The sequence below is a fragment of the Bombina bombina genome, chromosome 2 (assembly GCF_027579735.1).
Source record: "Bombina bombina isolate aBomBom1 chromosome 2, aBomBom1.pri, whole genome shotgun sequence".
NCBI classification, from domain to species: Eukaryota; Metazoa; Chordata; class Amphibia; order Anura; family Bombinatoridae; genus Bombina; species Bombina bombina.
The window spans coordinates 352,083,205-352,095,518 of NC_069500.1; the positions used below are offsets into that span (position 1 = coordinate 352,083,205).

The 12,314-nt window shown below is 40.7% G+C and overlaps 1 protein-coding gene across 1 annotated transcript in view; it reads left to right on the forward strand.

The window, feature by feature from the left end:
• P2RX7 (purinergic receptor P2X 7) overlaps positions 1 to 12,314 on the forward strand; it is a 187,085-nt gene that overhangs the window by 142,660 nt on the left and 32,111 nt on the right. The window contains exon 8 of the mRNA XM_053699761.1: positions 7,261 to 7,397. Coding sequence (XP_053555736.1) covers positions 7,261 to 7,397 — 137 coding nt within the window. The remainder of the gene's footprint in view (positions 1 to 7,260; positions 7,398 to 12,314) is intronic.

Consider the following 12,314-nt stretch of genomic DNA (forward strand, 5'->3'; position numbering starts at 1 on the left):
TGGACTGAAGGAGATCATTTCTGATATTACTGGAGGAAAAGGTCACGCCCTTCCTCAGGATAGGGCCAACAAATTAAGGACCAAACAGACTAATTTTCGTGCCTTTTCGAAACTTCAAGAGTGGCGCAGCTTCAACTTCTTCTAATACAAAACAAGAGGGAAATTTGGCCCAATCCAAGCCGGTCTGGAGACCTAACCAGGCTTGGAACAAAGGAAAGCAGGCCAAAAAACCTGCTGCTGCCTCTAAGACAGCATGAAAGATCAGCCCCCGATCCGGTAACGGATCTAGTAGGGGGCAGACTTTCTCTCTTCGCCCAGGCTTGGGCAAGAGATGTCCAGAATCCCTGGGCGTTGGAAATTGTGTCCCAGGGATATCTTCTGGACTTCAAAGCTTCTTCCCCAAAAGGAAGATTTCATCTCTCTCAATTATCTGCAAACCAGATAAAGAGAGAGGCATTCTTACATTGTGTTCAAGACCTCCTAGTTATGGGAGTGATCCACCCAGTTCCAAAGGAGGAACAGGGGCAAGGCTTCTATTCAAATCTGTTTGTAGTTCCCAAGAAAGAGGGAACCTTCAGACCAATCTTAGATCTCAAGATCCTAAACAAATTTCTCAGGGTCCCATCCTTCAAGATGGAGACTATTCGAACCATCCTACCTATGATCCAGGAGGGTCAATATATGACTACCGTGGACTTAAAGGATGCTTATCTTCATATTCCGATACACAGAGATTATCATCGGTTTCTCAGGTTCACCTTCCTAGACAGGCATTACCAGTTTGTGGCTCTTCCCTTTTGGTTAGCTACGGCACCAAGAATCTTTACGAAGGTTCTGGGGTCACTCCTGGCGGTCCTAAGGCCGGTGGGGTATAGCAGTAGCCCCTTACCTAGACCGACATTCTGATACAGGCGTCAAATTTTCAAATCGCATTCCTGAGGTCTCATGGGTGGAAAGTGAATGAAGAAAAGAGTTCTCTATCCCCTCTCACAAGAGTTTCCTTCCTAGGAACTCTAATAGATTCTGTCGAAATTAAGATTTACCTGACAGAGGCAGGTTGTCAAAACTTCTAAATTCCCTGCCGTGTTCTTTATTCAATGGAAGTAATCGGCTTAATGGTAGCGACAATGGACATAGTGGCCGTTTGCCCGCCTACATCTCAGACCGCTGCAACTCTGCATGCTCAGTCAGGTGGAATGGGGATTACACAGATTTGTCCCCTCTACTAAATCTGGATCAAGAGACCAGGGATTCTCTTCTCTGGTGGCTATCTCGGGGTCCATCTGTCCAAGGGTATAACCTTCCGCAGGCCAGAGATTGGACAATAGTAACAACAGATGCCAGCCTTTGGGCTGGGGTGCAGTCTGGAACTCCCTGAAGGCTCAGGGACTCATGGACTCAGGAGGAGGCACTTCTTCTGATAAACATTCTGGAACTAAGAGCGATAGTCAATGCTCTTCAGGCTTGGCCTCAGCTTGCTGCGGTCAGGTTCATCAAATTTCAGTCGGACAATATCACGACTGTAGCCTACATCAACCATCAAGGGGGAACAAGGAGTTCCCTAGCAATGTTGGAGGTTTCAAAAATAATTCTATAGGCAGAGGTTCACTCTTGCCTTCTATCAGCTATCCATATCCCAGGAGTAGAGAACTGGGAGGGCGGATTTTCTAAGTCGACAGTCTTTTCATCCGGGGGGAGTGGAACTCCATCCGGAGGTGTTTGCGCAGTTGATTCAACTTTGGGGCAAACCAGAACTGGATCTCATGGTGTCTTGTCAGAACGCCAAGCTTCCTTGTTACGGATCCAGGTCCAGGGGATCCCAAGGCAGCACTGATAGATGCTCTAGCAGCACCTTGGTCCTTCAACCTAGCTTATGTATTTCCACAGTTTCCTCTGCTCCCTTGTCTGATTGCCAAGATCAAGCAGGAGAGAGCCTCTGTGATTTTGATAGCACCTGCGTGGCCACGCAGGACTTGGTATGCAGATCTGGTGGACATGTCATCCTTTCCACCATGGACTCTGCCACTGAGACAGGACCTTCTACTTCAGGGTCCTTTCAACCATCCAAATCTAATTTCTCTGCGTCTGACTGCTTGGAGATTGATCGCTTGATTTTATCAAAGCGTGGTTTCTCCGAGTCGGTGATTGATACCTTAATACAGGCACGAAAGCCTGTCACCAGGAAAATCTATCATAAGATATGGTGTAAATATCTTCATTGGTGTGATCCAAGGGTTACTCATGGAGTAAAGTCAGGGATTCCTAGGATATTATCTTTTTCTCCAAGAAGGGATTGGAGAAGGGTTTTGTCAGCTAGTTCCTTAAAGGGACAGATTTCTGCTCTGTCTATTCTTTTGCACAAACGTCTGGCTGAGGTTCCAGATGTTCAGGCATTTTGTCAGGCTGTTGGTTAGAATCAAGCCTGTTGGTGTAAACCTGTTGCTCCGCCATGGAGTTTAAATTTAGTTCTTAAAGTTCTTCAAGGGGTTCCGTTTGAACCTTTGCATTCCATAGATATTAAGCTTCTTATCTTGGAAAGTTCTGTTTTTAGTAGCTATCTCCTCGGCTCGAAGAGTTTTGGAGTTATCTGCTTTACAATGTGATTCCCCTTATCTCGTTTTCCATGCAGATAAGGTAGTGTTACGTACCAAACCTGTTTTCTAACCTAAGGTGTATCTAATAAGAATATCAATCAGGAGATTGTTGTTCCGTCACTGTGCCCTAAATCCCTTCTTCAAAGAAGAGGAACGTCTATTACACAATCTTGACGTGGTTCATGCTTCAAAGTTTTATTTACAAGCTACTAATGATTTTCGTCAAACATCTGCATTGTTTGTTGTCTACTCTGGACAGAGGAGAGGCCAAAAGGCTTCGGCATCTTCTCTTTCTTTTTGGCTAAGAAGTATAATCCGCTTAGCTTATGAGACTGCTGGCCAGCAGCCCTCCTGAAAGAATTACAGCTCATTCTAATAGAGCGGTAGCTTCCACATGGGCTTTTAAGAATGAGGCTTCTGTTGAACAGATTTGTAAGGCGGCGACTTGGTCTTCGCTTCAATACTTTTTCTAAATTCTACAAATTTGATACTTTTGCTTCTTCGGAGGCTATTTTTGGGAGAAAGGTCTTACAGGCAGTGGTGCCTTCCGTTTAAGCGCCTGCCTTGTCCCTCCCTTCATCCGTGTCCTATAGCTTTGGTATTGGTATCCCCACAAGTAATGGATGATCCGTGGACTGGATACACCTTACAAAAGAAAACAAAATTTATGCTTACCTGATAAATTTATTTATCTTGTGGTGTATCCAGTCCACGACCCGCCCTGATCATTTTAAGGCAGGTGTTTTTTATTTATTTTTAAACTACAGTCACCACTGCACCCTATAGTTTCTCCTTTCTCTTGCTTGTCTTCGGTCGAATGACTGGGGGTGGCAGGGGAGGAGCTATATAGACAGCTCTGCTGTGTGTGATCCTCTTGCAGCTTCCTGTTGGGAAGGAGAATATCCCACAAGTAATGGATGATCCGTGGACTGGATACACCACAAGAGAAATAAATTTATCAGGTAAGCATAAATTTTGTTTTTTTTTTTCACATAAAGAGTTTGGCTGGAGGAAAAAGTTGCACTAAAATACAATATTAACCCCTAAACTGCCGCATAGCCCATTGCAAAGTACCACACTACACTATTAACCCCTAAACCATCACACCCCACATCCAAAAGTACCTGCTACACCATTAACCCCTAAACCGCCACACCCCTTGCACTCAAAAAGCCAAAGTTAGAATACCGCGACCACCTTAACATTTTCTCCCCCATAGAAGTCAATGGAGCAAAAAAAGTGGGGGGAAAAACCTAACAACTTGATAGCATATTCTCAAGTGCGCTAACCCTGACATAAAAATATTAATATTTCACATTACAATGATCTTCGCATTGAAGAATATTTTATTTATTCATAAATACATATTTCTGTTTAAATATCGACAGAATAAGTGTAATGTTTTAGGGGCCGATTTATCATTATGCGGGCGAACATGATGCACTGTAGAGGATCATGTCCACCGCACATTGATAAATGCCGACATCATACGCTGTCGGAATTTATCATTGCACAAGCATTTCTCGTGAAATGCTTGTGCAATGCCACCCCCTGCACATTCTCAGCCAATCGGCCGGCTAGCAGGGGGTGTCAATCATCCCGATAGCATCGGATCGGTTTTGATTGCTGTCCGCATCGGAGGTGGCGGACAAGATAAGGAGCAGCGGTCTTAGGGACAACAGCTTCTTAACTCTTGTTTCCGGCTAGCCTGAAGGCTCACGCGGGAAACTGCAGCATACGGGGCATAATAAATCGGCCCCCATGTGTCTATAAAACAATGGGAGCTGCCATGTTATAACTTAGGTTACCTTCTCTGCTGTGGCCAATAAAGTACAGTTATAAATAGGTCACTAGAGTGATTCAGACAGAGCATGTATTTTTAAACAACTTTCCACTTTACTTCTATTATCTAATTGTATTCTAATTGTAATTGTATTATCTCTTTGTATTCTTTGTTGAAAGGCATACCTAGAAAGGCTCAGAGAAGCAATGCACCACTGGGAACTACTGCTGATTGCTGACTGCACATATATTCCTCATCTCATTGGCACACCACATTGTGTGTAAAGCTAGCTCTAAGTAGTGTATTGCTGCTCATTTAACAAAGGATACCAAGAGAATGAAGCAAATGTGATAATAGGAGGGGTTTTTTTTAATTGTCTGAATCCCTTTAAATGAGCCTCAAGTATAAGCATTAATCAGCAATCAAATGTAAATCAATCAGGGGCGGAAAAAATAAATATCATACTTACATACACACACACATACGGTATATATATATGCTTGATATGTTATATATTCTGGGCTAGATTGCAAGTTTCTAAATAACTAAACGTTCATGCGTATTAAAAGTTGAAAATAAACACAATCCTACAAGCACAAACTAAATTTGAGTTTGACGGGTTTAGACCAACTGAAGTCCTTGTGTAAAGTGTTACATATGATATATACTTTGGAGCCCTTTTACACTCAAATACCTGAAAACAAGAAAAATCATTTTAATAAATTTTAATATTTAATAATGTTTTATTCTGTGTATGTGCTGTAAATATTTAACATTCCAATGTTTCTTCTCATAGGGGAAAATGTTTTGTGTATATTTAAATAGATCTCTCTCTCTCTCTCTCTCTCTCTGTCTCTCTCCTCTCTCTCATCTCTCTGTCTCTCTCCGTCTCCTCTCTCTCTCTCTCATCTCTCTCTCTCTCTCTCTCTCTCTCATCGAGAGAGAGAGAGAGAGAGAGTATATATAGGTATACTTATATATTTTACAAAAAAAATACATCAGATATATATAGAAATTTCTATTTAAAAATAAATAGAACATTTTCTTCTATGTGAAATATTCATAACTACCATCGGGTTAGCACAGTTGTTCTAATGCATGTCAGGTTAGTGTGCAAGTGATAAGTGGGTTTTTTTTCAGTTTGCGTGCTCCATTGAAGTCTATAGGGAGAAGTTAACGTGGCCGCAATATATCCAAAGTTTCGCTCAAACTTAAACAATTTACTTTTAACTTGTAATACGTGCTCATTAAGGGGCCTCTTTATTAACCCCTGTATGCATCTGTTTCCGCGTGAGCATTTAGGCTTGCCTGAAACAGGAGTTAAGAAGCAGCGGTCTTAAGACCACTGCTCCCTAACTCATCTACCACCTCTGAGGCGGCGGACAGCAATCAGCCTGATCAGATAAGATCGGGTTGATTGACACCTCCTACTAGCGGCCGATTGGTCGGAATGTGCAGGCAGGGGGCGGCCTTGCACAAGCATTTCACAAGAAATGCTTGGTGCAATGATAAATGCCGACAGCCGAGTTATCAGCGATTTATCGATGATCAGTGATGATCGGCGAATATGATCCGCTAAGCAGATCATGTCCACCCCGCACATTAGTAAATCTCAGCCCCCAAAAGTTTACGGTGTTTGTGCACAAAGCGAAACCGCTAAATAATGCGGCACTTATAATCTGGCCCTCTGTTTCTATTAAGTATCAACCAAAGGCATAGTACCTTACCTTACCTTCTTCACTCAAGACGCAACTAAGATTATCCACTCACTTATTTCCCTACTCGACTACTGCAATTCTATCCTCTCTCTCTGCTCTCCCAAGCTGCCACTTGTCTCCACTGCAATCCATCATGATGCCCCAGCGAGGTTCATCTTCCTTACGCATCAGTCCACATCTGCTGAACCTCTATGACAATCCCTCATTTGGCTTCCCTTAGCCTTAAGAATAAAATGCAACATTTCGACATTCAAAGCCCTTATCAAACCCTCCTATAGTTTGTCCTTTGTCTGCAAATATCCCAAACCGCCCCCTACGCTCTGCCCACAACTTACTTTTCATCCTCATTACTTCCTCACACTCTCATCTGCAAGACTTCTCCAGAACTGAAGCTATTATATCATAGTCTTTGCCTGACTCAGTCAGACTTGCCTTTAGTCTCCAAAGCTTCAACCGTTCCTTAGAAACATATCTTTTCATGGATGCGTACGACTTACTATTTTTTTTATGTCTCCCCTGCTTCTGTTCCCTCTCCCTCAACTTCCTCATGTACTTCCTTTAGAATGTAAGCTCACAAGTCCATTTGTCCTGTTGATCATCTCATATAAAGATGGCAGGGCCCTCTACCACTATGATTTATGTAAACGTTTTTCTGATTGTATTTCAAAATTGTATACTTTAATGTTACAACCCTAAGTAATATGTTGGAGATTAAAGGGACACTGAACCCAAATTTTTAATTTCACGATTCAGATAGAGCATGCAATTTTAAGCAACTTTTTAATTTACTCCTATTATCAAATTTTCTTCATTCTCTTGGTATGTTTATTTGAAAAGCAAGAATGTAAGTTTAGATGCCGGCCCATTTTTGGTGAATAACCTGGGTTATCCTTGCTGTTTGGACAGCACCAATAAACAAGTGTTGTCCATGGTTCTGAACTGAAAATTAGCTGGCTCCTTAGCTTAGATGTCTTCTTTTTCAAATAAAGAAAGCAAGAGAACAAAGAAACATTGAATAGAAGTAAATTAGAAAGTTGCTTAAAATTGCATGCTCTATCTGAATCATGAAATAAAAAATTTGGGTTCAGTGTCCCTTTAATAGATAAAAAGTAATAATAATACTACTAGTAATAATCATTAATACCTCTTACATTGTTTTCTTCAGGGTGGTATTATGGGTATTGAAATTAACTGGAGGTGTGATCTTGATTTGTCGTCAGATAAATGCATTCCTCAGTACAGCTTCCGGCGTCTGGATGATAAAGTTATTGATGAACGTTTGTATCCTGGTTTAAACTTCAGGTATGGAAAAAATAAAATATTAAGGCTTAAATAACATAGACACTCACTCTATCAAATATAGATATTTTTTTATGAAATTCATAAAAATATGTAAAGGGCGCTGCAGGGGTTAAGTATACCCAAGTCTCTACACATCCCTGCTAGTGGTCTCCAAGGTAGCATTATAAAATTACTCACAGTTCAACATTTCTATTCCAAAACACTATGGGCTAGATTACAAGTGGAGTACTAATTTTATCTCGCAACCGTAAATGGCAAATTCACCCATTTATGGACGTATGGTAAATAACCAGTGATTACAAGTGGCTGGTTATTGCTACTGCGAGCTTGTGGGTAGCAATAACCAGCCACTTGTAATCGCTGGTTATTTACTGTACGTCCGTAAATGGGCAAATTTGCCGTTTACGGTTGCGTGATAAATTAGCGCTCCCAAAATTAACCAGAGGTCAGAACTCTGGTTAGTTTTTAAAATGTCCCCCAATTGCTTCCAAATTAAGTGTGAGGTTCCTTAATATAATAAAAAAATATGAGCATCTTTAAAAAAAAACAAAAAAAATTACTGCACGAAGCAGTTTTTAGGGGTTAAAGTTGGCGGGTGTAGGGTGTTAGAAATAAAACAAAAAATGTTGACCTGCCACTCTGCCTGCACTGATATCATGTGAGTGTGATGTGATGCTTCACTAGTGTCTCTGACTACAGGGGTTAGTGTTTCTGTTTTACCCACTGGTGTTTAGGTGTGTGTGTATTGTGACTGTGTGTATATTTATGCATGTATGTGTGTGTATGTTTGTGGAACCAGCAAATTACAGACCTTGTTACTACAGCGATGGGGGGAGGGGTAGGGTTGCCAGGTGGTGTCCAGTATTCAACCGGACAGTCCAGTATTTTAGCAGGCTGTCCAGTAAAATCTATACAAAAATACTGGACATTATTTTTAAAGACCCATATCAGCTAAATGTAAAGGGTCTTCTAGGCCTTTATGCATTAGAAATATGGCTCAAAAAGAAATTACACTGTGCATTTTCTATTATATGTGTTACAGGCCAACCATGACACTCATTGCTGGGTGTGTACCTCTAGCAGCCAAAGGGGGTCACATCACTGCTCTGTACATGTGTTACTGGCAACCAAGGGGATAAAATAACTAATTAGTTATGAAAAATATATGTGGTGGGGGTCAAGGGTGGGGCCTAAGGTTGAGCTTATGTGGAGACATTGTGTGAACCTAGCTACATCCTGTATCCAATCAACTATGGGTCGTACGGGTATTTTTATGAAGCACAGCTGGCAACCCTAGGGAGGGGGGTAAACGGTGTCACTATACAGTACCACTATATATATTTATTTTATAAAGTACTGGGGCGGGTAGGGTCAGGCCAGCCATCTCACCAGCAGATTACAGGACTGTGTCCCCTAACTCACTATATACAGTACTGGTGGGTTAAACAGTGTCACTATATACAGTTAAAGGGGGTTAGACCATCTCACAGAGGTACCCTCCTTTTGCAGACATGTAATCTGATTCACATTTTTTTTCTGTGTTAAATGTTAAAAAAAAATGATATGTATCAAATTCACCTTTTTTGGGGGGGGCCTTCTTAGATTCTTGCACCTGGCCCTGTGGTTTCTAGTTACGCCTCTGGCCTTTACATTGCGGTCTATTGAGACTGTGTTATCACTCAAAATATATATGTATATGCTTTTATATATATATATATATAATATATATATATATATATATATATATATATATATATAGAATGAATGCAACAAACGGGAAGCGCTCAAACACTTGCTGTATTCAATCTTCGATGTCCTGCAGTGCGCTTCACGTAGTCAAACACACCCCCTTGACGTATTCGTGACGTGCTCACACTCAATCAGCTGTTCTGGTGCGGAGAAGAGAGCGTTGCAAAATCGCTCAAACAATTAATAATCAGCAACATTCAGCGCACCCAGTAAAGTTGAAAGACAGGAAAAAAATCAGAGCATGTAAACACCTGTTTTTAATTTCATTATTTCATAACCTCTAATCCATAATCAGGAATCAGGAATCAGGAATCAGGATAAAACAGGTTAAATAGGCAAATGCAGCATAAGACAGGCAGCATTGGTCAAAAAAACTGGTCAGACTGATTAGAGGTAGTGATGTCCCGAACTGTTCGCCCGCGAACGGTTCACGGCAAACATAGTATGTTCGCGTTCGCGGCTGTGGGCGAACACATGCGATGTTCGATCCGCCCCCTATGTGTCATTATTGAGGAAACTTTGACCCTGTATGTCACAGCCTTCTGACATATTAGAGCCAATCAACATCAGACACTCCCTCACAGACCCTCCCAGCTCCTTGGAAGCCGCCATTTTAGACTCATAACGACCTTGCTTTCTTAGTGAGAGGACGTGATGTTTTTGTGCTGCTGACATTATAGGGAAATAGATAGCTAGGCTAGTGTATTTAGTGTCCACTACAAGTCCAGAAGGGACTCATCTCATCTCTGCTGCAAGGACAGCACCCCAAAAAGCCCATTTTTAGGGCTATAATTCGAGCCGTTTTTTTTTTTTCTTTCGTATTTTTATTAGCATTTGCCTGGCTTTCAGCCTGTGTGTAAGGCTCACAGCATATGCTGTGATTACTGCCCACCACTAATATCTGCCTAACAACATTAGTTTTAAATTTAACCAACAAAATTTTTTAATTATTTTGCTAGTGTAATTTATTTTCATTTTCTATCAGGCCTGTGTCACACAGCATATACTCTGGTTTCATTGCTCTGTGCCAGCCACCAGTGTTAATATCCGTTTATAACATTATTTTAAATTTAAAAAAAAATTTTTAAATCATTTTTGCTAGTGTAATCTAATTACATTTTCTATCAGGCCTGTGTCTGTCAGGCTCACACAGCATTAATATACTTCATTTTTTTTCAGTCTTTTGGTTAATTGCTCTGTGCCAGGCAGCCACCCACTCATATCTTCTTCACCTTATTTTAAATTTAAAAAAAAAAAACGTTTACATTTTTTTGTTAGTGTAATCTAATATCATTTCTATCAGGCCTGTGTGTTTTGCTGACATACAGAGCATACTGTATTACTTGCTGCCCTCCCTAGTCTATGAGCCACGACTCATATGTGTTTAACCTTTTTTAATTCCCCCCCCCCCAAAAAAAATAATTTAAATCATTTTTCTAGTGTAATCTAATAGTATTTTCTATCAGGCGTGTGTGTATCTGACTTACAGAGCCTACTGTTTTTTAATAGCTGCCCTTCCAAGGCTATCAGCCACGACTCATATGTGCTTAACCTTTTTCTTTAAATTCCCCAAAAAAATCTTTAAATCATTATGCTAGTGTAATCTAATTTTATTTTCTATCAGGCCTGTGTCTAACTTTCTATCTGACTTACACAGCATACTGTTGTTAATTGCTGCCCTACGTAGCAGCCAGCCAGTGCGACCACTCATATGTGCAGTGCACTTCTTAACATTATTTTAATATTAAAATATAAAATTTTAAATTATTTTGCTAGTGTAATCTAACTTAATTTTCTATCAGGCCTGTGTTTTTCTCACTTACACAGCATGCTGTGTTAAATTGCTGCCCTACCTACTAGCCACGACTCATATCTGCCAGCCTGTGTGCCAGGCCCAACTAGCCAATTAGTACCACCAATCATAGTTGTTGTAACAGTATTGAAAACATTGTGAATCATCACTTTTTTGACTGTGAATCTAGTAGTGCCATTGAATCGCAGTTCCCTCCTGCCTGCCAGCCTGTGTGCCAGGCCCAACTAGCCAATTAGTGCCACCAATCATAGTTGTTGTAACAGTATTGTTAATCTTTAAAATTACAAATTTTTCGCTTGTGATTCATCAATTTGCTCGTGCTATTGAATTGCACTTTCCTCCTGCCTGCCAGCGTGTTTTCCAGGCCCAACTAGCCAATTAGTGCCACCAATCATAATTCTTGTAACAGTATATAAAAAATTTGAAATCATAATTTTTTTGACTGCAAATATTCAGTCTCCTAGTGCCATTTCCTCCTGTCTGCCAGCCTGTGTGCCAGGTTCAAACTAGCCAATTAGTGCCACCAATCATAGTTGTTGTAACAGTATTGTTAATATTTAAAATTAAACATTGTTCGATTGTGATTCATCATTTTGGCTTGTTGCATTGAATTGCACTTTCCTCCTGACTGCCAGCCTGTGTGCCAGGCCCAACTAGCCAATTAGTGCCACCAATCATATTTCTTGTAACAGTATATAAAAAATTTTAAATCATAATTTTTTTGACTGCAAATCTTCAGTCTCCTAGTGCCATTGAATTGCAGTTTCCTCCTGCCTGGCAGCCTGTGTGCCAGTCCCAACTAGCAAATTAGTGCCACCAATTATAGTTGTTTAAACAGTATTGAAAAAATTGTAAATCATCACTTTTTTGACTGTGAATCTGTAGTCTAGTAGTGCCATTGAATTGCAGTTCCCTCCTGCCTGCCAGCCTGTGTGCCAGGCCGACTTGCCAACTAGTTACACCAATCATATTTGTTGTCACAGTATTGTTATTATTTAAAATAAAAAAATTATTTGATTGTTATTCTGAATCCTCAGTTTTCTCGTGCCATTGAATCGCACTTTCCCTCCTGCCTGGCAGCCTGTGTGCCTGGCTCAACTAGCCAAGTAGTGCTAGCAATCATATTTCTTTTAACAGTCTTGAAAAAATTGTAAATCATCACTGTTTTGACTGTGAATCTGCAGTCCTCCTAGTGCCTAGTGCCAATTAGTGCCACCAATCATAGTTGTTGTAACAGTATTGTTAATATTTAAAATTAAACATTGTTCGATTGTGATTCATCATTTGGCTTGTTGCATTGAGCCTGTGTGCCAGGCCCAAACTAGCCAATTAGGGCAAGCAATCATAGTTGTTGT